Genomic DNA, 27,999 nt, shown 5'->3' with positions numbered 1-27,999 from the left:
TCGCCCGACGTTAGTCGGTTATGTTTATGCACGTGAAATTACTAGGTCAGGGTTTAAGTGATTATAATAATCACATAGGAGCTGACGCATTTTTTTTGCTTGAGTGTTGTCTTAGTGCAGATCGTTGTTCGTTCTTTTTCATATTGAAGCTTTTCTTTAAGATATAATGACACTGAAACGATCTTCTACCGCAACAATGCAGGAATCAAGTATTGTTAAATCAAACTTTAAGAAAACGAAGTTATCTGATTCAGCTGCTTTGGGATCCAATTTAACGAGCAAAGAGTACTCTAAGTTGAAGAAAGCTGGAAAGACTGGAAACGTTAATTTGAATCGAATCAAAGCTGACAACCCAATTGTCAAAAACAATGAAAAGTCAGCACGCGAGAATGATGCCCATGTCGAGACGGAAACGAGCGTCAAAGTGTTTAAGAAGAAAGTATTCGATAAACTCACCAAAAAGCAAAAGAAGAAATTGCGCGAAAAACGCCGACTGTATTACGATGAAGCAATTGATATCAAGCAAACGTGGGAGTTGCTAAGAAATGAAGATGACAAAAAGAAGAAAAAAGAATTAACTGAGAGCATCTGGGAGAAATTATCCGACAAAGAAAAACTACTGCAACTTTGCTACTCACACGATACCTGTCGCGTTATTTGCTGGGCATACAGGTGCTCCAGTGAAGACAGAAAAGCAAAAACCTTCGACACCTTGTTTACATCATTCGAAAAATTAGGTGAATACATTTGATCAGTTCAGCATAAAAAAATAAGAAAATTGAATAATCCTGTTAAGCTCAAAAGATACAACGTACAGCCCCACCACCTGTAAATATACCATAATGGGGGCTTTAATTTTGTGGGGGGCGATAATAGGAAAGATTTTAAAAAAATGTTAAATGGTGACGTTTTACTGGGTTTCAATATTGTGTCTTTAACAGCAACATCTAGACATGCGAAGCATATGGCGTTGACGATGGTTAGGCATGGTAGTAAATCTCAGCGAATCAAGTTGATGGAATCCTTGACGGGAAAAATCCGAGACCTTTTTCTCCACTGTTCAGCCAATGACGTTGTAGAAGAGTTGTATAATTGCCATGCAAATGAACGACAGAGGGCGGCAATGTACCATGAGATTTACAGCCGATATTTTGTAATGAAAGCACAACAAGAGATTCAGAATGCTGATGACAAGTCGGGAACACAAAAACAACAAATCAAAAGTTTACAGGTTAATCAAAGTTTTCTGCTTGAACGTACTGCTACTTTTTTTCAATTTGAAACATGTAAATTAAACTAACCACGTGGTTAATGTTACATGTTAGAAATTTATTAATCAAACATTATTATTAATTGCTCTCAAACGAAGTTTGTAGCAATTATATTAGTCCTGTTGGTCTTTTTTTTGCGATTTTTCGCTTGACCGATTTTTCGTCTGACGCTTTTGACTTTTCGTCCTCAAAAACAGGATAAACAGGTAGCGCACAGCGGGCATTAAGTGCTCTTAGAGCCTTTCAGCTCTGTTTCAGCTCAAAGTGTTTAGGAGACTTATACTTATACTTATGGTGTGAAGGGCAATCTGCCCCGGTGCACCCCCCCTTCGTGGCTAGCTACTGACCAACAACCGCTTGCTAAAAACGCAATTTTATTTCATTGACTTTTCGTCCTCAAAAGCGGGATAAACAGGTAGCGCCCAGCGGACATTAAGTGGTCTTAGAGCTTTTCAGCTCTGTTTCAGCTCAGACTGTTTTGGAGACTTATACTTATGGAGTGAAGGACAGTTCTTAGTGGTTAAAGACACCCCCGCTGTTGACCCACCACCACCGCGCTGTTGCCCACCCCCTCCCCAGCAGCCCCCCGCGATGCCCCCCCCCCCCAACCGATCGCTAAAACCACGCAATTTTATACTAGTTTTCACAATTTTTTTCAAGCTTTTTGAAAATTTTTTGTCATTTTTCTGTTTTTTTTCAGCCCTAGATGTCAAAGAACCTTCTCTAGGGTTCGATAACAGGTTACTGCATTGTTTCTAGTTGTAATGGAATGGTTTCAACATTTTACTATCACGAATTTTAGCAATTTTTTGACAAAACGTGCAATTTCAAATTTTTTGACATTTTTTTCCTTATTCAGGTCTTTCCAGACTCAGGAGCCTGGAAACATCCTCAGGGGTTCGATAATAAGTTACTGACAAATTTTTAATGGCAATGGAATAGTTTGTCAACTTTTTAATGTTACAAATTTTAGCAATTTTTTAGCTTTTTTTCAAGTTTTTTGAAGTTTTTTAGTTTTAGAAATTGTCAGCCTCAAGAGCCAAGGAACCTGCTCTAGGGTTTGACAATACGTTACTGAATATTTTTTAGATTAAATGGAAAGTCTTGCAAGATTTTAACATCACGAATTTGGGCATATTTTTGATATTTTTAGCCATTTTTTTTCCAATTTTTGACTTTTATGCTCATTATTCAGATTTCTTAAAACCTCGAAGGTCAGAAAGTCTCCGTTAGGGTTTGATAAGTTACTGGAAAATTTTTGTTGCTAATGGATTAATTTTCATCTTCTTTAATATCACAAGTTACAGCAATTTATTTTTATAAAACTTGCAATTTTTTTTTAAATTTTTTTAAATTTTTTTGTCATTTCTTAGTTTTCTCTAGCCTCAAGGGCCGCGGAACGTCCTCTAGGGTTTGATAATATATTACTGCATAGTTTAGAGATGAAATGGAATGTTCTTCAAGATTTTAAAATCATGAATTTAAGCAATTTTTTAAAATATTTGAAATTTTTCACGTTTTTGATTTTTTCCGGCAACAAAGGCCCTCGAACCTCCTCCAAGGTTTGATAATAAGCTGCTGCATAGTTAACGGAATGGTAATCAGTTTTTTTATGACTCCAGTTTAGGAAATTTTTGGATGAAATTAACAATTTTTTCAATTTTTTGGAAAATTTTTATCGTGTTTGAAGTGTATCTTTGAGCCTGTAAAACTATTTCTGGCTTGAAACAGGGATACCGGATGGTCTCTTGAGACAATGAATTGGTTCTGAAGATATTAATGTCTTGCGTAATGTCATCATCTTCTTTGCTTAATGTCATCTATGATCCCTTTTATCAATGAGTTATAGTTGAAATGTTTTTTATCATAACTGATCTAACAAACACTTTTTAGGAAACCATTGTTAATTGCTCTCAATTTGTAGCAAATTTATCCACCCTGTTTGTCTTTTTTGCAATTTTTCGCTCGGCCGATTTTTCGTCCGACCCATTTGACTTTCGTCTTCAGAAACGGGATAAAGATGTAGTGCCCTGAGGTCACTAAACCGTGGCTAGCTGTTGACGAAGCCAACCGCTCGCCGTCGTTTGAGAGCAATTCGCCCGGCGTTAGTCGGTTATGTTTTTCTAATTCAACAAACTAAGGTTCGGTTATCTTAGTTTTCATAGTTTTATAAAAAATATGTTTGAATCCTGCAACCGTTCTGTCTATTGGAACTCTTTCGTGTCATTTAAGCATTTCCGCTGTAACTTTGTGTTTAAATTTGGTCTTCGACGTTTCTTTTCTAATTGTAATTGGAAGTGTGTTCCATTTTCCAATAAAGTTACGAACAATTGAATCATTACTCCATTTTGACTTACATTTTTTCTAAGAAAATGTCATGGGTTCGTTTGTTTGCAATAATTGGCACGTTTTCTAAAAATCTGAAATAATTTTTAGAGTGATTTCTTGTTTGTTGGAGAATATTGAAAAACCTATTTAATGACACCCTTGTTATTTGAAGCTCTGCTGGAAGAATTTAAGTCTCCAGAAGTAGATCTCTGGCAGTATCGTATTTGGGTTTCATAAAGCAAACTTTTATGCCCCAGTTTATCTGTTTGTTAATTCTGTCAATAGGAAAAGATGGTAAATTTTAAAAAATCGCACTAAAATCTAAATGAGACAAAACTGGTGATTTAAAAAGATTTAGTCTTGTTTTTAACGGTACCTGATAACGAACCAAATATAATGATCAGATTGCTGAAGCCATTTTACTGATAACCTTATTTAGTTGATTTTGGTATGTCAGTTCCCTATCATTTATTACACCTAAATATCTACATTTTTCAGATGCTTCCAATCGGTATCCCTTGAATTCGACAGTTTCAATGATGGACAATTTTTCATTCCCGAACACCATTAACTCCGTTTTTTCCTCATTCATGTTTAACCTGTTTTGTTTCATCTATTGATCTCTCTTGTTTAATGTATCTTCAGCTATTAGCTGCAAATCTGCTTCATTCTGTGCATGAGATAGAATTGCTGTATCATCGGCAAATTGTAATACATCACAATTTGTTGATACAGCTTCACTGAAGTCGTTGACATAAAGTATAAAAATTAAAGGCCCTAAGACAGTTCCCTGAGGAACACCGTGATTTATGACAACCCAATCTGATTTTGCTATCCCATTTTTTACACATTGTTTTCTATCACAAAGGAAGGAGTTTAATAAGATTCTTTCATTCTTTCCAATTCCATACCTTTCTGTTTTGTCCATAAAACATCTATAGATATTGAGTTGAAAGCCTTTGCTAAGTCTAAAAAAAGTGTGACAACAGTTTTGTTTTCGTCAAGGCGTTGATTTATTTTTTCAGTTAACGAAATAATAGTATCGAGATAGGACTTTTGCTTTTGAGATCCGAATTTATTCTTGTTAATCGACCATTAAGAGTTAGGCGGTGAGTTAGTTGTTCAAGTAGTAATTGCTCAAAAATTTTTGCTAGAGTTGGTGTGAACGATATGGGTCGATAGTTTTCTGGTTCTAGTCGGTCTCCTTTCTTATAAACAGGTGTAACATGGGCTGTTTTCAAAATATTAGAAAACGTGTTTTTGTTTATACATTCATTGACGACAAATTGTAAATGATTTCCAATAGACAGTTTACTATCTTTTAGCGCCCATGCTGGTATATAGCCCGGTCCGGGAAATTTATGCTTAGGTAGATTATCATTAAATTTATACAATTCTTTTCTGGTGACTGGTCGGAAGCTAAATTCCGGTCCCTCAAATGTTAGGGAAGAATGATTTGGAGAAACGTCTTTGCCTGTGTATAATCCGAGCCTCGCAAAACAGTTGTTAAGAATATTGGCAATCTTTCTGTCATCCTCAACAAAATGACTACCTTCCTTTAATTTGTCAATTTCTATTTGACTGTTGGAGTTGATCCTGTTTTTGATGAATTTCCACTGTTCTCTTTAAGTTGGTAGCTGCTGAAAAAAATTTTTATGTGATCATATGCAGCTTTTTTTAGTTCTCTATTCACTAAATTGCGTAAAGATTTGTAAATATTATAAATCTCTGGTTTTGGGTTTTTCCACGCATTAAAGAGTGGTTTTGGGTTTTTCCACGCATTAAAGAGACGGTGTTTTTCAGTTATGAGACCACGTAATTCCTTTTACAACCATTGCTTTTGTTGTTTTTTGGTACTACTTTACCAACTTCAATGGTGCATGACAACTCAGTATTTTTTCAAAAATGTCGATAAATTTCAAAAACATTTCGTTAGGCTCATTTATCTGGTACATAGGCGACCAATCTTGCAGCGCAATGTCACGATTGATATTTGATCTTGAATAGTTCTTGGTAATATGTATCAAAAACTGTCTTTTCTTATCACTGTGATCTATCTTTAATGATGACTGATATATTATTGTCAAGTGATCAACTCCAAGAGTCGACTCTAGAATATTGACTTCAAAAATTTGGTTCTTCGAGATAAAACAGTGATCAATTAACGTATATTTTCACCATTTTTCCGTGTTGCCTCTGTTTCATTAACGTAACTGAACCCATTGTTTGCTGTGGAAATATCAATTGACCGTCTACCTTTTGCGCCTAACAAGTTTATATTGTAATCTCCGAATAAAATCTGTATACGAAGATTATCTGTATACGAATACTCATTTGAGATTACTACAGTCATTTCATCCAGCAAAAAGTTAGAAAAATTTACATTGGGGCAGTATTTTACATTAATGAGTGGTTTTTGTGTTAAAGGCTTACCAATTTCAATCCACATTGACTCAAAAAAACTTCCATTGATTGTGTTCAAATCATTTCTCATTTTTACTGTAAACTGTTTGGGAGCCCAAATACCTACCCCTCCGCTTCTCTGTACATTAGTTTATGATGGTCTTGGTTGGTAAACGAAGTGATGACTATTGCACAGATAAAACTCGGGAATGTCAGTTTATCATTTATCAATGACGTTGTAGAAGAGTTGTATAATTGCCATGCAAATGAACGACAGAGGGCGGCAATGTACCATGAGATTTACAGCCGATATTTTGTAATGAAAGCACAAGAAGAGATTCAGAATGCTGATGACAAGTCGGGAACACAAAAACAACAAATCAAAAGTTTACAGGTTATTCAAAGTTTTCTGCTTGAACGTACTGCTACTTTTTTTCAATTTGAAACATGTAAATTAAACTAACCACGTGGTTAATGTTACATGTTAGAAATTTATTAATCAAACATTATTATTAATTGCTCTCAAACGAAGTTTGTAGCAATTATATTAGTCCTGTGGTCTTTTTTTTTGCGATTTTTCGCTTGACCGATTTTTCGTCTGACGCTTTTGACTTTTCGTCCTCAAAAACAGGATAAACAGGTAGCGCACAGCGGGCATTAAGTGCTCTTAGAGCCTTTCTGCTCTGTTTCAGCTCAAAGTGTTTAGGAGACTTATACTTATACTTATGGTGTGAAGGGCAATCTGCCCCGGTGCACCCCCCCTTCGTGGCTAGCTACTGACCAACAACCGCTTGCTAAAAACGCAATTTTATTTCGTTGACTTTTCGTCCTCAAAAGCGGGATAAACAGGTAGCGCCCAGCGGACATTAAGTGGTCTTAGAGCTTTTCAGCTCTGTTTCAGCTCAGACTGTTTTGGAGACTTATACTTATGGAGTGAAGGACAGTTCTTAGTGGTTAAAGACACCCCCGCTGTTGACCCACCACCACCGCGCTGTTGCCCACCCCCTCCCCAGCAGCCCCCCGCGATCCCCCCCCCCCCCCCAACCGATCGCTAAAACCACGCAATTTTATACTAGTTTTCACAATTTTTTTCAAGCTTTTTGAAAATTTTTTGTCATTTTTCTGTTTTTTTTCAGCCCTAGATGTCAAAGAACCTTCTCTAGGGTTCGATAACAGGTTACTGCATTGTTTCTAGTTGTAATGGAATGGTTTCAACATTTTACTATCACGAATTTTAGCAATTTTTTGACAAAACGTGCAATTTCAATTTTTTTGACATTTTTTTCCTTATTCAGGTCTTTCCAGACTCAGGGGCCTGGAAACATCCTCAGGGGTTCGATAATAAGTTACTGACAAATTTTTAATGGCAATGGAATAGTTTGTCAACTTTTTAATGTTACAAATTTTAGCAATTTTTTAGCTTTTTTTCAAGTTTTTTGAAGTTTTTTAGTTTTAGAAATTGTCAGCCTCAAGAGCCAAGGAACCTGCTCTAGGGTTTGACAATACGTTACTGAATATTTTTTAGATTAAATGGAAAGTCTTGCAAGATTTTAACATCACGAATTTGGGCATATTTTTGATATTTTTAGCCATTTTTTTTCCAATTTTTGACTTTTATGCTCATTATTCAGATTTCTTAAAACCTCGAAGGTCAGAAAGTCTCCGTTAGGGTTTGATAAGTTACTGGAAAATTTTTGTTGCTAATGGATTAATTTTCATCTTCTTTAATATCACAAGTTACAGCAATTTATTTTTATAAAACTTGCAATTTTTTTTAAATTTTTTTAAATTTTTTGTCATTTCTTAGTTTTCTCTAGCCTCAAGGGCCGCGGAACGTCCTCTAGGGTTTGATAATATATTACTGCATAGTTTAGAGATGAAATGGAATGTTATTCAAGATTTTAAAATCATGAATTTAAGCAATTTTTTAAAATATTTGAAATTTTTCACGTTTTTGATTTTTTCCGGCAACAAAGGCCCTCGAACCTCCTCCAAGGTTTGATAATAAGCTGCTGCATAGTTAACGGAATGGTAATCAGTTTTTTTATGACTCCAGTTTAGGAAATTTTTGGATGAAATTAACAATTTTTTCAATTTTTTGGAAAATTTTTATCGTGTTTGAAGTGTATGGATCTTTGAGCCTGTAAAACTATTTCTGGCTTGAAACAGGGATACCGGATGGTCTCTTGAGACAATGAATTGGTTCTGAAGATATTAATGTCTTGCGTAATGTCATCATCTTCTTTGCTTAATGTCATCTATGATCCCTTTTATCAATGAGTTATAGTTGAAATGTTTTTTATCATAACTGATCTAACAAACACTTTTTAGGAAACCATTGTTAATTGCTCTCAATTTGTAGCAAATTTATCCACCCTGTTTGTCTTTTTTGCAATTTTTCGCTCGGCCGATTTTTCGTCCGACCCATTTGACTTTCGTCTTCAGAAACGGGATAAAGATGTAGTGCCCTGAGGTCACTAAACCGTGGCTAGCTGTTGACGAAGCCAACCGCTCGCCGTCGTTTGAGAGCAATTCGCCCGGCGTTAGTCGGTTATGTTTTTCTAATTCAACAAACTAAGGTTCGGTTTTCTTAGTTTTCATAGTTTAATAAAAAATATGTTTGAATCCTGCAACCGTTCTGTCTATTGGAACTCTTTCGTGTCATTTAAGCATTTCCGCTGTAACTTTGTGTTTAAATTTGGTCTTCGACGTTTCTTTTCTAATTGTAATTGGAAGTGTGTTCCATTTTCCAAATTACGAACAATTGAATCATTACTCCATTTTGACTTACATTTTTTCTAAGAAAATGTCATGGGTTCGTTTGTTTGCAATAATTGGCACGTTTTCTAAAAATCTGAAATAATTTTTAGAGTGATTTCTTGTTTGTTGGAGAATATTGAAAAACCTATTTAATGACACCCTTGTTATTTGAAGCTCTGCTGGAAGAATTTAAGTCTCCAGAAGTAGATCTCTGGCAGTATCGTATTTGGGTTTCATAAAGCAAACTTTTATGCCCCAGTTTATCTGTTTGTTAATTCTGTCAATAGAAAAAGATGGTAAATTTTAAAAAATCGCACTAAAATCTAAATGAGACAAAACTGGTGATTTAAAAAGATTTAGTCTTGTTTTTAACGGTACCTGATAACGAACCAAATATAATGATCAGATTGCTGAAGCCATTTTACTGATAACCTTATTTAGTTGATTTTGGTATGTCAGTTCCCTATCATTTATTACACCTAAATATCTACATTTTTCAGATGCTTCCAATCGGTATCCCTTGAATTCGACAGTTTCAATGATGGACAATTTTTCATTCCCGAACACCATTAACTCCGTTTTTTCCTCATTCATGTTTAACCTGTTTTGTTTCATCTATTGATCTCTCTCGTTTAATGTATCTTCAGCTATTAGCTGCAAATCTGCTTCATTCTGTGCATGAGATAGAATTGCTGTATCATCGGCAAATTGTAATACATCACAATTTGTTGATACAGCTTCACTGAAGTCGTTGACATAAAGTATAAAAATTAAAGGCCCTAAGACAGTTCCCTGAGGAACACCGTGATTTATGACAACCCAATCTGATTTTGCTATCCCATTTTTTACACATTGTTTTCTATCACAAAGGAAGGAGTTTAATAAGATTCTTTCATTCTTTCCAATTCCATACCTTTCTGTTTTGTCCATAAAACATCTATAGATATTGAGTTGAAAGCCTTTGCTAAGTCTAAAAAAAGTGTGACAACAGTTTTGTTTTCGTCAAGGCGTTGATTTATTTTTTCAGTTAACGAAATAATAGTATCGAGATAGGACTTTTGCTTTTGAGATCCGAATTTATTCTTGTTAATCGACCATTAAGAGTTAGGCGGTGAGTTAGTTGTTCAAGTAGTAATTGCTCAAAAATTTTTGCTAGAGTTGGTGTGAACGATATGGGTCGATAGTTTTCTGGTTCTAGTCGGTCTCCTTTCTTATAAACAGGTGTAACATGGGCTGTTTTCAAAATATTAGAAAACGTGTTTTTGTTTATACATTCATTGACGACAAATTGTGAATGATTTCCAATAGACAGTTTACTATCTTTTAGCGCCCATGCTGGTATATAGCCCGGTCCGGGAAATTTATGCTTAGGTAGATTATCATTAAATTTATACAATTCTTTTCTGGTGACTGGTCGGAAGCTAAATTCCGGTCCCTCAAATGTTAGGGAAGAATGATTTGGAGAAACGTCTTTGCCTGTGTATAATCCGAGCCTCGCAAAACAGTTGTTAAGAATATTGGCAATCTTTCTGTCATCCTCAACAAAATGACTACCTTCCTTTAATTTGTCAATTTCTATTTGACTGTTGGAGTTGATCCTGTTTTTGATGAATTTCCACTGTTCTCTTTAAGTTGGTAGCTGCTGAAAAAAATTTTTATGTGATCATATGCAGCTTTTTTTAGTTCTCTATTCACTAAATTGCGTAAAGATTTGTAAATATTATAAATCTCTGGTTTTGGGTTTTTCCACGCATTAAAGAGTGGTTTTGGGTTTTTCCACGCATTAAAGAGACGGTGTTTTTCAGTTATGAGACCACGTAATTCCTTTTACAACCATTGCTTTTGTTGTTTTTTGGTACTACTTTACCAACTTCAATGGTGCATGACAACTCAGTATTTTTTCAAAAATGTCGATAAATTTCAAAAACATTTCGTTAGGCTCATTTATCTGGTACATAGGCGACCAATCTTGCAGCGCAATGTCACGATTGATATTTGATCTTGAATAGTTCTTGGTAATATGTATCAAAAACTGTCTTTTCTTATCACTGTGATCTATCTTTAATGATGACTGATATATTATTGTCAAGTGATCAACTCCAAGAGTCGACTCTAGAATATTGACTTCAAAAATTTGGTTCTTCGAGATAAAACAGTGATCAATTAACGTATATTTTCACCATTTTTCCGTGTTGCCTCTGTTTCATTAACGTAACTAAACCCATTGTTTGCTGTGGAAATATCAATTGACCGTCTACCTTTTGCGCCTAACAAGTTTATATTGTAATCTCCGAATAAAATCTGTATACGAAGATTATCTGTATACGAATACTCATTTGAGATTACTACAGTCATTTCATCCAGCAAAAAGTTAGAAAAATTTACATTGGGGCAGTATTTTACATTAATGAGTGGTTTTTGTGTTAAAGGCTTACCACTTTCAATCCACATTGACTCAAAAAAACTTCTATTGATTGTGTTCAAATCATTTCTCATTTTTACTCTAAACTGTTTGGGAGCCCAAATACCTACCCCTCCGCTTCTCTGTACATTAGTTTATGATGGTCTTGGTTGGTAAACGAAGTGATGACTATTGCACAGATAAAACTCGGGAATGTCAGTTTATCATTTATCCTTTGTTTCGGTAACAACTAGGAATGAAGTTTCATCAAGATTTTTAAAAAAACGAGACAGTTGCTCATGTTTATTATTGAGGCTTCTACAATTCAGATACCAAAAATTGGGAAACTCCGATTTTCTCCCACACCCACCATTGTACTTTTCAATTGTTATATCTAATTTTGATGGACCTGGGTTTCTTTCAATGTCAACACATTTTTGTAGAATAACTACGATGATTATGAGTAGATTTTTAATGTTAAATATTCCGAACCATAGTAAAATTTTTTTGATCTGATCGATGTGACGGCAGTTAGGTTTTTTAAGTTTACATAAATTTGAGTGACTTCTGAGAAACTAAATCTTTTCGAAAAAAAGCGAACTTAATCAAAATTAAAACCAAGATAAAAATCCACCTACATCTCGAATAAAACATTTTTAATGATTTCTAAGAAGTCACACAAATGTATCAGAATTCAATACGATTGTCATTCCATCCATCTCTCATGGGTACAAAAAAATCTTTGAGCTTTAGTGGAATTTGTCTCGAAGGGGCATCGTTTGTTGAACAATTGTAACCAATCCTTTTCAAGTGATTTCTCAGAGTTGCTACCATTTTACTAATTCCATTTAAATTAGGGTGAACACCATCATGCCTTATATCTGTGTTTTCCATATCGTAATTCAGGACATTTTCTTTACACGACTGAAATTCAACATTAAGTTGATGGGCTATATTATTGACTTCCTTGTTGTTTTCATTAATTTCTTTGTCATTCACATCTCTTCCGTACAGACCACTATTTACATTAGGTAATTTACAAATGGCAACCTTATGTGGTTTGAATTTTGTTATACTTTTGCCAACCAGGTCACCAATTTGCTCTGCTGCTTTTTTTCCGTCTGTACCCTGATCAGTAGTGTTATGCCCAAGGTGAAATATAAGGCTTTCCGACTTTGTTCTGTTGAATACGAATCAATAGTACTGTTGACGTCATTAATGGTTGCAGATGGGTAGGAGTGTATAGCTGTTTCGCTACTGATATCGCTTTGTTTTACAATTTTGTACGTGCTGTCCGAAATAACTAAATTTTTAGCAAACCTAGGTACAAATTTGGGGAAAAACTTTTTGCTAGCGCTCTCAGACGCTTTACGTTCATTGTCATCGATACCATCAATAATTTTTGTCAGTATTTTGTCATTTTGAGCTCTCAAGTGAATGATTACTGACGTTGACTGATCATATAATCTTTTTTCGTTGTCTAAAGCTGCTCGAAGTTCCTTGTTTTCTTGTTCAATTAGCGCAGCTTTCTCTTTATATAATTTTACATCTTTCCTGAGCTCATCTATTTCATATTGTTGCAAACTACTATTAAGTTCTTTTATTTTCTTCTTAGTTTCAAAATTTCTTGTATCAACTTTTCCTTTTTCCTTTTTGCTTGTGCAGTTGCTTGTGCTATTTAGCTTATTTTTTTATCCACCGTAAAAGCTGAAAGCAAACAGAAAACATATTGGTGGTTGTTTGCTCATTTCAAACTTGCTGTTGACATGAACAGGATAATGATAACATCGCGAAGTGCAATATTGATAAGTAATGAAATAATAATATTCGAACTCGAGTTGATAAAAAATTGGAAAGTAAAGCAATCAACTGCAACATTTTGATATAAAATAGACTCTATTGAATGGTTAAAGGGCAAAATATGCAGCAAAAATTTACTCAAAGATTCAATTAAAAAAAGCATACAATTTTTAATGTAAAATTTTGTTTATTAACCGGCATTCTTTTTTTTATTTGTACAATCGAACGCTAAGAATCCGCTTAAAAAATTTCAAGGAATTTAAATAATATTGAGAAAGGTAATTTGGGCGGGATACAGGCGCTTATTGCTGTTTTTAACTGTCGCCCTAGTTGCATTTGTACCATAATAATAATAGATATATTATTAGTAGTGTGTGACTGCCTATCCACAACTTGCTTGTCGTGCAGCGACCTTTCTGCATCTACGCCATGGTGAATGACATGCGGTCCCGGGGTTATGGGACCAGGAGGTGCTCTTTATTGTTTGTGTGTTGTTTCACGCTGTCCCTATAAGTATCATTTAGCGTCGGTTTCATGGGACGAAAACTTGTTGAGGAGGTTGTTTTATGATCAGCACGATGGCTCTGACAACTGCTATTAAGTGATAACTGAATTGCTGTGCTAACTTTTCTGTGTGAGCTTTGACAGGCAGCATTTCACTCTCACTGTGTAATTCATTGATGTCAAACAATTTTACACAGCCAGTAATTGCGCGAAGAGTATTGTTTTGTTGCGTTTGCAGGTGATTCGTTTTAGTTGCTGATGTTGAAGCCCAATTGGGAGCACCATAGTTCAGGACGCTCCGACCGATGGCTTTGCAATCCACTGAGAGTCTCATTTGTAGAGCCGAGTCGCTACCAGCAATCTTTTTTTGTTATGTTTTTGCGGTGTTGTGATTTCTATTTGGTGCTTCCTACATGTTCTTCAAAATTGAGCATACTATCGAAATTAACACCCAGTACTTTTGACTTTACTGGTATTGCTATATTGTTGATAATGAGGTGTGGGTCAAACTTGGCCTCCTTGCTCCAGGCTGTGAACAGTTGTACTTGATTTTTCAGCTATTAACTGAAGTTTTCTTGACTCTAGCCAGTCGTATAAAGTTTTTAATTGCTCTCTAATGAAGTTTGTAGCAATTATATTAGTCCCGTCGGTCTTTTTTATGCGATTTTTCGCTTGACCGATTTTTAGTCTGACGCTTTTAACTTTTCGTCCTCAAAAGCGGGATAAATCAGCTGACATTAAGTGGTCTTAGAGCTTTTCAGCTCAGACTGTCTGGGGACTTATACTTATGGAGTGAAGGACAGTTCTTAGTGGTTTAAGACACCCCCGCTGTTGACCCCCCCACCACTGTTGCCCCCCCACAGCGCTGTTGCCCACCACCTCCGCAGCAGCCTCCCGTGGATCACCCCCCCCCCCCCCGCCTCCCCCGTGGCTACGTTCGGACAGCCGATCGCTAAAACCACGCAATTTTATACTAGTTTTCAATTTTTTTTTTCAAGCTTTTTGAAAATTTTTTGTCATTTTTCTGTTTTTTTTTCAGCCCTAGGTGTCAATGAACTTTGTCTAGGGTTTTATAATAGGTTTCTGCATGGTTTCTAGTGGTAACATTTTAAAATTACGATTTTTAGCATTTTTTTGACAAAACCTTCAAATTTTTTCAATTTTTGACATTTGATTTTCATTATTCGTCTTTTTAGACGCAGGGACCAGAGAACGTCCTTCAGGTTTTGATATTAAGTTACTGAAAATATTTTGTTTTCCGTGGGATAGCTTTCATTTTTATTATATGACAGATTTTAGCGATTTTTTTTATAAAACTTGCAATTTTTTCATTTTTTTTTTGAAGTCTTTTTGATTTTTTTAATCAGTTTTTCCGGCACCAGGGTCTTTGGGACCTCATCCAAGGCTTGATGATAAGCTGTTGCATAGTTTCTAGAATTAATGGTATGGTTATCATTATTTCAATGATTCCAGCTTTAGCAATTTTTTGATAAAATTTAGTTTTTCTCAAATTTTTGGAAATTTTATCATGTTCCAATTTTATGGATGTCGATGACCCAGTGAAACTTTTTAAAGCTTAAAATAGGGATATTGGATAGTCTCTTGAGACAATGTGATTCTTTTGAATATTTTAATAACTTGGAATTTTGTTAAAATTTGCGATTGTTTGCAAATTTTTTGAACATTTTTGTTTAGCTATCATTACTGGCCAACGAAGCTTTTCAAGTCTTTCAGATGGATTACCTGACATAACTCCAGAGACAAAAAATAGTTTTGAACTTTTTCACTGCAAAATATGGAACCTTTTCAAACATTTTGCAATATTTTGCAAATATTCTAAATATCATTTTTGTTTGATTTTTTTTTTTACTAAAAAGGCTAGAAAGTTTTTTGAGTCAAATCAAGCTAAGACTGGCCTCACTAAACCGTGGCTAGCTGCTGATGAATTCAACCGCTCGCTGGTTGTTTGAGAGCAATTGGCCCGACGTTAGTCAGTTATGTTTAGGTATGGAGTTACCATGTCACGTAATTTGTCAACCTGTGCGTGAGATGTATTTAAAGTTCTATCATCAGCGGAAGACCTGATGTTTATATGTTTCAATGTTTTATATGTTTCATGCAGATGTTGAAGAGCATTGGCTATAATACACCACTTTGTGGGACACCCTGTTTGACTTTTACGCTTTGATTTTTTATTGTTATATTCTATGTTCGAAAACCTGTCCTGTAAGTATGAAGCGACCCATCTTTTAGTTCTATTCGGTAGTACTACCTCGAGTACGTCGCTTATTAGTAGTTTGTGATCGAATGTGTAGAAGGCGGCGGCGTTGTCTACGGCTACTAGTAGATTACGGTTGCCGGGTTTCTTTTGATTGGGGCCTTTTTCTATATTGTTGGTGACAATTTCCAGAGCTGTTTTTGTGGAGTGGTCAGTTCTAAAGACATGCTGTTGTTCTTTGAGTGGATATTCTATAAAGTCACTTAGTAAAAGTTTCTGTTAGTGTTGCAATGAGGGAGAGGAGTGCAATTTGTCTGAAGCTTTTAGATTCTTCTATGGGGTTTCCTGGCTTGTGTAGGGGTATAACTCGGCCAAATTTCCAGTTGTTGGGGTGTTTGCACTGTTTAAAGGACGGTTTATGGTGTCAGTGAGGTATCTCCCTGCTATGGAGCCTAGATGATGTGAGGGAATTGGCGCTATTCTATCTGGGCCCAGCGTCTTTCTTTTCTTTTTGACTCTGATTGCTTCTTTCACTGTGTAACACTTGAACATTCTGCCCTCGATTTTCAGTTTCCTTATTTTTTTTGTGTATTTCTCTTCTGTTTTTAATTTTTCTTGGGGTGTGGAATGTATTGTTGGTTGAACTCATTGGCGCATTTCCTTGGATCATGGCGAGTAGTCTTCTTAGCGCCAAAATAGTTTTAGCGTCAAAAACATACTCAAGCGGATAATATAATCCCATGGTTGGTTGATAGTTTCATATCAAGTCCCACGGACTGCTGAGGTATGGCCATGGCCATTAAGTACGTTGGAACATACTAGTAATAGCGACTGCTAATTGGTAGTCGGGTTAATGAACAAAAATTTCACAATGCGTTGGGTATTATGGCCTTGGGTATAGTGGCATTGGGTATACTGTCCTGACACCAGAATTGAAACTTTTTCAGTATATTACTAAATGTTTAAGAATGGTTTGTTTTTAGCTTTAAGTAGAGCCAATTAATGCTTTTAATTTTCTGCAAAGGAATTTGAAAGTTTGTCACTTCCAATGAAATTGTAATGTGGTTCCAAAACCGTAGGGTACAGTCAATTTAAAATTTTAGTAGTTTCAACAAATGTGTTCAGCACGATATTTCTTCAAAGCTGTGATACCATGAATTAATACAGAATTAAAACAGAAAAGTTTAATTAGGCTTACAGGCTAGATTTTGGGACAGTTTTAAGTTATTTGGTGCCGTGGAAAAGCAAAAAAAAATTGAAAAATGAAAAGAAAGCATAAGCCTTATTTTTCAAACATCGGATGTATCTGTTCAGTTTTTGGAAAAGCATTTAAGTGGTACTCTTTTTGTATCGATTGGAAAAAAGTATTTTTCGGCCAATTTTGTCTAAATGAAATCCAGTATATCAAGTTCCTAGCCCAAAGTTTGGGTGTATGAACAGCAATATTTTTGCTTTTTGTCTAGTTGCTCTTGAACGAAACTCATTGCAATTATTGTAAACGTGTTGGTCTTTTTTATGCAAATTTTGTGCTTTGTTTTGCGCTTTTGTTCTAAAACATTCTTTAACTTTTCAGGTGACTTTCACGCTTTCGTTCTTCATTTGTGAATGATCTCTATTGCTCTCACTCTTGTTGCTAATATAAAGCTGGTTGCAGCATAGAAATAGTAAGCGCCAAATAACACAGTTGGTAGTGCATATGGTTATAAAGCGGGAGTTCAATGTTTCGAATCCCGGTGGGGGTTAAATGTTTTTGCACCCGCCTGTCGTTCGAGAGCAATTCTTCCGACATTAGTCGGTTTGTTTATTGGTTCTAGACAAATTGGGGTGTGATTATGAGCATTTTGTATCACTTGGGATGGGCATCCAAAGAGGCTACTGCTCAACTTTTTCTCCTCGCTTACTACCACCTGGTTTTCCTAGAATGAGCTGTGCTGTTTTTGTACATAATAGAGAAACGTCGAAAATTGAATTTTATGAATTGCATAAAATCCCCAGAAGTAGTCTCGTCTCCTGCTGATTTTCCAAACTGATATTGTTTTTTTAGCTAGGATAGCAACTCTTTTATTAACAGGGCTCTTGTAGCGTTTCTATTTAAGAGCGGCTCTGCTCATGCTTTGCTATTATTGGCCAACATTATGTTTCGTTTTTTTTTGCGGGAAATGGTGCGAGGATCTTAATTGTATATATTTTTGGATCTGTTATCCCCCCCCCCCCAGTTTTATGGGCATATAACTTTTACATCCGCCAGACTCACGTGTTTTTTTACACAATAATGTGCTATATAACATATAAATTAAAATTAAATTGGGCATAAAAACACTGGGGGATCGAAGCAGAATATATTCATTTCTAAAGGTTTGTTTTAGAGCAATGATTATTTTCATTGGAGCAATTGTTCAGTATTTTGATGCTACTTTTGCATAGGATTGGATAATCATTTCGATGCATCTAAATTAGGGGTTTTGAGAGAAAAGGCCGTTTCATTTTGCCTGGTTATATCGAGAGGGTTTGAAGCGTTGTTTTTAGGGATCTTATCGTCTTTATTTTTGGAGGGATGTTATGCCTGTAATTGCAATCACTGTAAAAAACGCCTTTGCACAATTTGGCTCGTGTCGTGCTCGTTAATTTTTGTAAAGTGCAGCTTTTCTCGGAATTCATAGTTCATTGGCGCGATCGTTCTCAGATGTGGAAAAGTTGGATTTTCAAAGTTAAAAAGTTAGGCTGCTTTACCCTAAGTATGCTTCCCCCAATTTCCAATTTTGCTCATCGATTTTTACAAGTTCGAGCTCTTCTGAGATTAAAGGTTTTGGCAAGCAGGTCAGAATGAATTGGCGTCTGTGCATTGTGAGTTACTTTTGTATGCTTTATTTGGTCTTCTAAAATGAATTTTGTCTAACTGTAGATGCTCCTGGATAAGAGTCCCCATTTGCGCAGTCCAGTCCTATCAACAGTGAAAGCATTCATCCTCAAATGTGTGTCCACCAACTCAGTTAGACACTCATTTGCTCATAAAATTATCCTCGAATACTTCAATGTTCTGCAAAATTCATCATCGTCAACAAATAAATCCGCATCTTCAGTTGAAAATGAAAAGGAGAAGGAAGGCGATGAGAGGAAGAATATAACTGAAGAAGGGTTGTTTGAAGATGGTGAACAACCCGCAAAACAGGTGCAAGATGGAAAGGCTGTGATTGGCGAGATTGTGCCCTTGTGCAGAGATTGGCTCATTCAAATGGCACACACTCCAAATGGAGCAAAGGTAAGGCCACTAAATTAAATCAATTCACGGATATGAAAATAGACTTTGCTGTTTCCTGTATACATGCCAACTTTTTAACGATTGTTTGAACAAATGAATGCGTGATTCTGCATTGACTGTGTTGAGTATATCTTGATAGGATTTAGGATTAGAGATTCAACTGAAATACCAATAGAGAGTGCTGCAGTATTGATCATAGGTGATCACTTTGTACGTTGGGGGGGGGGGGGAGACAATGAAGAAGTTCTAAATTTTAATGGGATTTGAGATGGAACTAAAATGATTTTTGTTAGCAAGCGGTATAAATCCCCGTTTTCGGCCATTTATAAAGGGTTCTAGTTATAAAGGTTTTTTATTAAGCATGTATATTTGATGCTCAGATTGTGGTGTACGCATTATGGTATTCGGATGCGAAGGACAGAAAAGCAATTTTGAAGATGTTCAAAGAGAAGATAGTGGAGATAAGTCAACACGAGAGTGCATACCTTATCATATGTGCCATCTTAGACTGCGTGGATGACACGAAACTGATCAACATCTCAGTTCTACAACCACTTTTAAAGCAGTTTTCGCAGATTATTACAAACACGTACGGACTTAGGTCTGTTATATACGCTATTTGTCCAAGGTACAGTTTGCTGTTCAATGCCGAGATACGAGAGTTTTTGTCACTCGGTGACTCGAATGACAATAGCAGAAAGCCGAAAGAAGTGAGGTATAAGGAGTGTGCACAAGTTATGCAGTTAACAGTGCAGCAGTATCTCTGTTCAAAGTTGGAAGAAAGTAGCGGGGCGTTGGAGGACAAGACGAATTATCAGTTAACATCTGCTTTTCTCAGCAGCGATTATGTCGAAAATTCAGGTATGTTTACAGGATTACTAGTATTGTAAGTCTCGTTTATTCTAAAAGTCACTTTTAAGGCCTCCTGTACACGTGTTGACATGGAAACCCGATGTCGGGGCAGCAAAAGAATTCAGATCTAAATGTAAAGCAATATAATCAAGGTCATGCTAATTTTTTTGAATGGAGAAACCGCGTTGGTACAAAAAAAAATGCTAGAATTACGTGAAAAGAAAACTGACTTGAAAGAAGTCGAAAGTTGAGTTAAATTTGGTTCAAATAGCTCTTTCGAAGTGTTAGTTTGTATTTTGGTTATTAGTTGTGAAGAAATACTGCTAGCAACGTATCGTAACTGAAATTGCAGTGAAAAAAATTGTGACAACTTCTAACTTGACGTATTTATGCCCGATTAATCCCGAATGTTGTATGTGTTTTATTATAGCTGCGAAGCTGTAAGCTGAGCGAAGCTATATTGCGGTGCTCTTGGTTTTTTTACAATTCAAAGAATTTGAATTGTATTGGGGCGCTGTCTTTTTTTTTTTTAAGATCCGTTCACACATTTTCATGATTTTTGAAGTCAAATTGGCGTAGTGATTTTGGTCACGCCGAAACAGGAAATGGAGCGAAAAAGCGAGTGGTTTTGCGGCGTGAATTTTTTTCGCTCTAATTTTAAAGTAGAGTGAGAAAACGGTGTTTGAACAAAAATTCGCTTTCTCGCTTGTGGTTTTTTGTTCTCATGCGGCAATTTCACTCTGATTTTTGCTGTTTTTTCGATTTTTTGGATCAGATTTTTTTCTAAATGGTTTTCCCAATCCATTCACAGCTCATTCTAGGCCTAGTTTTTTGTTTGAATGAAATTTTCATTTCTCGCTAGTGGTTTTTTTGTTCACATGTGGCATTTTGATATTGATTTTCTTTTTCTTATTTTTTTGTTCTGATTTTTTAAAAAATGGTTTTCTCAATTCACTCATAGTCCATTCTAGGTCTAGTTTTTCTGTTTAGTCAATGAAAATTCTTTGAATTGTGCTTCAGGACTTGTCCTGCTATGTTTTTTTGTTTCGTCGTCTGACGCTCTTTTTTCGTTTTACATTTGTTCACACAGCAAAGCTAAAAAAGTCAAATTTTCTGAATGACTTCTTCCTCTCACTAACGGAATTTGCGCGCGTGACGTCATTTCTCACTCGCTTTAGCAAAAGTTTTTAGGTTATTTGCGTGATTAGATTTTGATCATACGTGACTTACCTCACTCAATAAAATGACTTTTGCACTTAAAACTTAAGTTTAATTTGAATTTGTTTACGGTCAAATGAACTCATTTGTGCAGTTAAGGTCCCTAATCAGAGGCTTCTGTGGAATGAAATTTAACAGGCTTTATTAATTTATCGCTGAATGTTTTTTACCTAGTTTTTTTGCGGCGTCGATTTTTTTTTTCAATTTAGATCAGTATCTGTTTCTATCTCGATTATATGGCACGCGGGTCTATTCTTTCGCAGCTATTCCGGCAATCTGCCGGCTATGTTTCTTGTTTTAGTGAAGCAACCACTACTAGAGAAAATAAGCAGCTTGTGTTTCGAAACGGACGAATTTCTAACTTCATTCTTGAGCTACTCGGTAGTTAAGGGTATCCTGAAAGATGGCCACCCTAATCGAGACGAATTCGCCCAAATGATGTTGCCCAAAGTGAACGAATTTGAAAAAGACGTTTTGAAAGGATGGAGTGAACAGTCGAGGAAGTTGAACGTGCTGCGTATTCTGGCTGAGAAAGATGAGAAGTTTAAGAGGAAACTTCAAACTGTGATTCCAGATAAACTTTAATCAATTGAACTTTTAAAGAAGTGAATGCAATTGGCTTTTAGCTTGAAATAGTTGTCTGCAATTTGATAACTGGTACAAATACAATTTGGAGTCGCTGTTCTCTTTTCCCCATCCCTACCTAGAAGCTACGTACTTTATGGGCGATATTACCGGTATCTGAATAAATAATTCTGGGTTTCCTTTGCAATTTGAGCTGGTCAGAAAGTTCATCAATGACGTGAAAATTAAACCTTAGCGAACTGTTAACGAGGTAATCGATGACAGTGATTATGGATTTGCCTAATGAACTAAATGTAAAGGTTGGCTGAATAAATGAAGCAGCCAAATTGACTTAATAAGATTTGATGACATTGGAGATCAGAAAAAGGAATTTCACGACCATATGGAACAAACTTTAATTCACTAAAATGTTTAAACAGCGATGAGTGAATTCTTAGGCTCGACTTAAGTCTGTTTTCGCCCACAAAGTTGGGAGCAACTTAAGGCGAGTCAATGAGTAATTTTGCATAATCGTTTTGTTGAAATCGGATATTGTGAAATTTTGAACTAGTTAGGCCTAAAAATTAGGATGTTGTAGAAAAATTTACTATTTGGTTAACTTAGTTCATGCATTAGACGTCTATTTTAGGAAGCTGTTTTAGGATGCACAGAAACTGGTTAAAGACAAAATTTAATATTCATTTGTGTCCTGTATGTGTTCCGTTTAATGAATTACTAGGTGTTTCAATCACCAAAAAACTTAGCCTATATTCATGCGTTTCAGGCAATAGATAAACCAAATTTAGAAACGTAAGGTTTCACTTTCTTTTAGGCTACATTCACACCTTTTTCGTCATTGTTTACTTGTGAATGCACAGAATGGCATTTCGATGTTGCATCAAATTCGATGTTGCATTTTTTCCATTCGTATTTGGACGTTTTTAATTTCATAATTTGTTGGCGATTTTGGTTAAATAAGGGGCGTGAACACTTTAAAACGTACATAGCATTTTAGGAAAATTTTGATAGAAAAGTTTGATCTTCTAAACTAGAAAGAGCTTTATCATGTGTATCTCGATTTGGAGCACATTTGTTTCCATAAATATGTTCCTTTAATCAATATCGTTAGTGAACGGCAGACGCCTGTCTACTTATCTAATTACGCGATTTTGAAATCTTTTGTTCCCTCAAAAACTTATTGATTCTTGGTGATCTGTTAGAAAAATGAATTTATTGCAATTTTAAATTTTTCGCGAAAATAAATAATTTTAGATTACTCATATCACAAGGTCAATCGTTTTTTCAGCAATCTGCTTCCATTTTCTATTGCAGGCCATGCATGTTTTGGTTTTGCTCACTACATGTACGGAGCATTTTTTACCTCTTGTTTCATTGTTTTTTAAAAAGAAAATTTCTGCTTATTTTTGTTAATTTGATATTTTGTTCTGTTTTCAATCCATTTACTTAGCAAGTCGGTACAACTTTGGGACCCAGAATTTGAGTTCTCCAGTAGTTGTCTAAGGAGTCGAGATAGATCTCAAAAAATTGGATAAATTTTAGGTTTTAGAAAACGGTACTCATGAAATGTTTTTGTTTGAGATTACGAGATATGTCCATGTAAGGTTATTTTCAAACCGAACCACTCTCTAGGTTCTCCAGACAACTCCCAATAATGCAGATTTTTTCTGGTCGACGCTTGTCAGTACAAAATCAACATCTCCTTCGTGGTCCAGTTGCCGCAATTTTCTAATTACAAAAGTTTGACCAAAAATAATCTGGCCAAAATTTTACGGTCAGTTGTTCATTAATATTTTTTTGCATAAAAATGTTCTGTAGAACTTGTTGATGAATCTGTATGTTCTGACTGCTTTTGCTTTCAAAATGATTAAAGGTACATTATTAGGCAATAGCACCGTCGAAATGATTTTGACTGTGTGCGATTATTTTAAAATATATTTATTTGAACAATTCTAAAGCAAGTCCAATTTATAACAAATACAAATGGCTGACACAACGCCATGAGTTGAAATTCTGTTTTTGTATTACTTATTGAAAAATTTGGAATCAATGCAAGCTTTAAAAGTTTGAGTTTAGCTGTAATTTCAACTAAAAGGATATACAGGTCATTTTTTTAGCCATACAAATTTTGACGCCGATCAACCTTCGAAAATCAATCCTAAAATTTATACCTTTTTTATTTTCCGGAGCCCCAACATCAAATCGGTGAGGATCACTCGCTTCATTTTTTCCAAAATTTTTGAAGTATAGGTATGCTGTGAGCTTCTGTGCATATGGAAGTACTAATTGAGCGGTTCTCTCTAGATTATTGCCAGCAAACGATAATTTCATCATAAAAAAGCAGAATCTAAGAAAAACGACGCTAGACTCGGATGTAATTTCAATTCTCCAAAATTTGATTATCAGTTTTACTTGTTCTCTTTGGAAAAACTCTTATTGGTTTTAGCATGATAAAACCGAAAGCGTGGCCAAAACCATTTTGAGTAACTTTTTTTCAGCTTCAATGTTCTATAGTTTTCTTTAGTTTTTCCATATTCAGTATTTTCTGCAGCTATGAGGAAAAAACTAAATTCACAAAGCACATCTAAAAAGTATTTTCAAGTGAAAAACTAAAACCCTGTATTTGAGAATTTTGTAAATCATTACTTCGTCATCCACCTGTATTACACAGCCTTGAAAAGGAACATTCACTTTTCCTGAAAAAACGCCAATTTAGTTTTTGCTAGCCTTCTCGTCGTAAATGTTAATCATTTTTAAATAGTGTTTAAAATTTTTTATAGGCTAACTATTTGCAGCAAGATGCATATGAAGTAGGAGTGTTTTGTCTTTCGAATTTATAGATTAAAGAGCGATGTTATTTTCAAAAGCAATTTGTTTTGATGCTCATTTCGTTTCCATTACTCTCATCGTTTAAATTACTAAGCACCAACCGTTGGATTTTAATAGCAGTTTTCAGGTGTTGATCAAACTATTTTGGCTAATTGGTGAACTAATTTGTTTAAATCAAAGCCTAACTATCATTTCTTTTGCTTCTGCAATTGCCTGTAAAAAAGCTGCCACAAAGCATTTTTCTAATTTAAAGCAAATCACTTCGACCACAGATTGATATCGAAATTATTTTGTTAGACATCAGGCTTTTTGTTATTCAAGCAACCAGTCGCAGGGTTCACCGAGACCGCAACTTTATTGATCGTAGGTTTAAACATTTCCATTTTTTTCAAAAAACTTTGTTCATTTCCATTTTTTTCAAAAGTTAAATATTGGCATTTATTTCGTCATTCAGCTTTCATACGAATCTAACTATCTGGTAAATATCAAGACAAGATAAGCGTTCCGCGCTCTTCAAAAGAAACTTTGCTTTAACTTTTAGCAGTACAAAGTTTTGTTAGAAGTTTATCAAGTTACGTTCTCTCCCCACGAGAGAGGTCACTAAAGAAACTTAAAGAAGAACCGATTGTATGGACGACTACTTTCTGATTCTTGTGAACACAGGAATACAATACGAAAAAAATCGAGCAGATTTTTGGAAAAAACCACCTTTGATTCCCACTCCCCAATTGGGATCAGAAGTACAACGGGACACCTTATTGTTTTACAAAAAGAAACATTTTACAGTGCCAGCTAATAGAACTGACAATTGTTACTAAATAGATCAAAGTTCAAAGACCGATAGTTGGGCACTATGGGTTTTTTTCTTTCCGTTTTTGATACCGTTTTTCGATAGGGACTAATAAAGATTAGACTTAGTTTTAGATTGCTTAGCTGAGCGACTGCTAATAAAAAACTCTTTGAGCGGAAAGAGAGCAACCTAAGACTAGCGTAGTAAAATCAAAGATTTTCATGCAAGAATTTTAACTGAATTAAACCGGAAAAACTTTTTCTAAGATGTCTAAAAACATAGAACATTTCTTGATCTGTAATTCAACTTTTTTTTAAAATTAGACCTAAAATGGCCTAGAAATGGGTCCATGAGAAAAGAGTAACTAAATTTAGTGAGGGGTCTTCAAATCACGTCATCAGAGATCAGCAAATACAACTAACTATAACCATCAATATAATTTCAAATGAAAAAATTATTTCAGTTTTGGCAAAATTTGGCTTTTAGTACTTGCTTGAGTTCGGCTGTTAGCAGTTGTGAGTAGGCTAGTGGTTTAGATGACTGAAAAGGATGTAAATTCTATTGAAAAGTCAAAACAGTGAACCAAAAATTTTGTATGAAAACACCAACACGTTTGATTTAATTGCTTCAATCTTCATTCGAGAGCAAATTAAAATATCACCAAAATGTGGAAAACAGGTCGAATTGCTGAGAGAAATAACAATTGATGCTGTGATAACTTTGAACACAGGTTGTTGACTCTACTTTAAAAGTAGAGTAGTAAAGTACATACCGCAAAATTACTTGCTTTTTCGTCCTACTTCCAGGGTTAAAGCAGTCACTTCAATTTGACTTCAAAAATCTTTGAAATTTGTGATCAGATATCTAAAAAAAGTACCGCGCACAACGATTCAATTTCATTTAAACAGTAAAAACAATTCAAAATCAGTGAATTGTAGAACATAGCCTCGCAATAATAATCGGCTGAGAAGACACGGGTTACTGTTAATCAAATCATTATTTGATCTGATTGTAACTTTCCGACTCAGAGGTTGCGCGAGATGAACTAAAATTTCCAAGAATTTGGTAATTGCAAATTTTAAAAAAGTACAAAAGAACCATCGGTGTCGATTCCGGGAGTTCAATTCATTAAGCGATTTCAAAAGAAATTGTTGGAGTTTTGAAAAATACTAAATTACTAGCCCGCGCCCCTAGCTTCAATGAATATTGCGCTAGGTTGTGGAACTTGACAATACAGGACAGACATTTTGAAAGAACAGACAAATTAGGAGTACCTCAAAAGATTTTTCAAGAATGTGGCTAGGTTGGTTGATTCGAATTGATGTGATAATAATAACAGCGATTGGTTGTCAACAAAGAGGATCTACTCTGTTTCGGCCCCAGTGTTTTTTATGACCCTCATTTACAAATTATTTGTTGTTATATAGCACGTTACTCTGTAAGAAAATAGCACGTGCACCTGGGGGTTATAAAAAATTTATGCTCACTAAGCTGGGGGGGGGGGACGAAACAGAATACGGGACGAAATAAGGGCTCGATTTTCATGTTTTTGAGGAAGCTATTATAAAAGCGTCGTCAATCTACCTAGACACTCTTGTTTCATGAAATGCGGGTATCGCTCTTGAATTTTGCATAAGCTTAGATCTTCGGGGTGTAAAATTAACGGCTATATAGGACTGGGGGATCGATAAATTTTTGTTTATAGGTGCAAAAACGTCCACCAGGTGTGGGATTTGAACCCGCAACCTTGCAAGCCCTCAACAGATGCAACTACCTCTCGGCAATCAGACCCATGTGCTCTCATCTGCTGCAATCGCGTTTACTTTGGTAGCAAACATTATTTTGGAGTGAGCTCAATTGAGGTCACTCAAAATGAAAAAAGATAAGCGCGAAAAATTTACTGGAGAAGTCCAAGAATGTTCCGATCTATTCTGTTTTGGCCCCCAGCTTAGTTGGCTTATATTTTTACGCACCCAAGGCGCACGTGCTATTATTTTACATAGTAAAGTGCAATATAACAACACATAATTTGTAGGGGGGTCAAAAAATACTGGGGGGATCTATTCTGTTTCCAAATACTTTGGAAACAGAATAGATCCAAATGTTCTAGAACAAAAGCGCAAAAATATTCAAGCAAAAATTTTGCATTAAAAAAGACACACGTTTAGAAGAAAAGAATAATTATTCCAAACTTCGTCCAAGGCACTTAAAAAGAAAATTACCAATAAAATTGATAGCTTCTATATTGCCAAATCACGCTGAAAGGTCATTTTTGCATAAATTATCATAAATTTTGTATAATTAATTTGTTAAATGGGTCTGAATTGTCCAATAATTTTTCCGCAATTATATCAGCCACTTTTAAACCTGTAAAAATAATTAGCACTATTAATATTGGCACGTATCGATAGAATCATTGGCCCATTACTCGCGGGTCATACCTTAGCGGCCCGTGGAACTTCCTAGCAAACTGTTTCAACAAAACATGGGGTTAAATTATCCGTTTTTTAAGGGAAAGCATGCTTGCAATGCCGTCTGCTGATTTGGGGCTGAAATGATAGGGTGTTAAGATATGGGGGTTAAATGAACGGGGCTGTGGTTTAATCTTTCGCGGTTAAACCACAACCCGTGTAATGTTTTAACATTCTGGGATCGTTTTCAAGCTAACTTGTGATCTATGGATGATCAGAATAAGAAAACAGTTTTTTCTTTGTGGGGAGTGACCAATAATTGATTTTTCAGAGGCCTCTGTCCAGAATTTCACAATCTTCATGAAGTTACATG

At 35.4% G+C, this 27,999-nt stretch overlaps 1 protein-coding gene across 1 annotated transcript; it reads left to right on the top strand.

Annotated features, from left to right (window-relative positions):
- The first annotated feature begins 133 nt into the window (after positions 1-133).
- LOC142343310 (pumilio homolog 3-like) lies at positions 134-21,696 on the top strand. Its single transcript, XM_075395138.1, has 5 exons — positions 134-737; positions 942-1,231; positions 18,588-18,944; positions 19,325-19,805; positions 21,316-21,696. The coding sequence occupies exons 1-5, from the start codon at positions 167-169 to the stop codon at positions 21,597-21,599; spliced, it is 1,983 nt and encodes a 660-aa protein (XP_075251253.1). The 5' UTR covers positions 134-166; the 3' UTR covers positions 21,600-21,696.
- The last annotated feature ends 6,303 nt before the right edge of the window (positions 21,697-27,999 follow it).

The sequence above is a fragment of the Convolutriloba macropyga genome, chromosome 7 (assembly GCF_964194025.1).
Source record: "Convolutriloba macropyga chromosome 7, txConMacr16.3, whole genome shotgun sequence".
NCBI lineage: Eukaryota > Metazoa > Xenacoelomorpha > Acoela > Convolutidae > Convolutriloba > Convolutriloba macropyga.
Note: the sequence above shows the minus strand (reverse complement) of the source record. Positions and strands in the feature narration are given on the sequence as shown.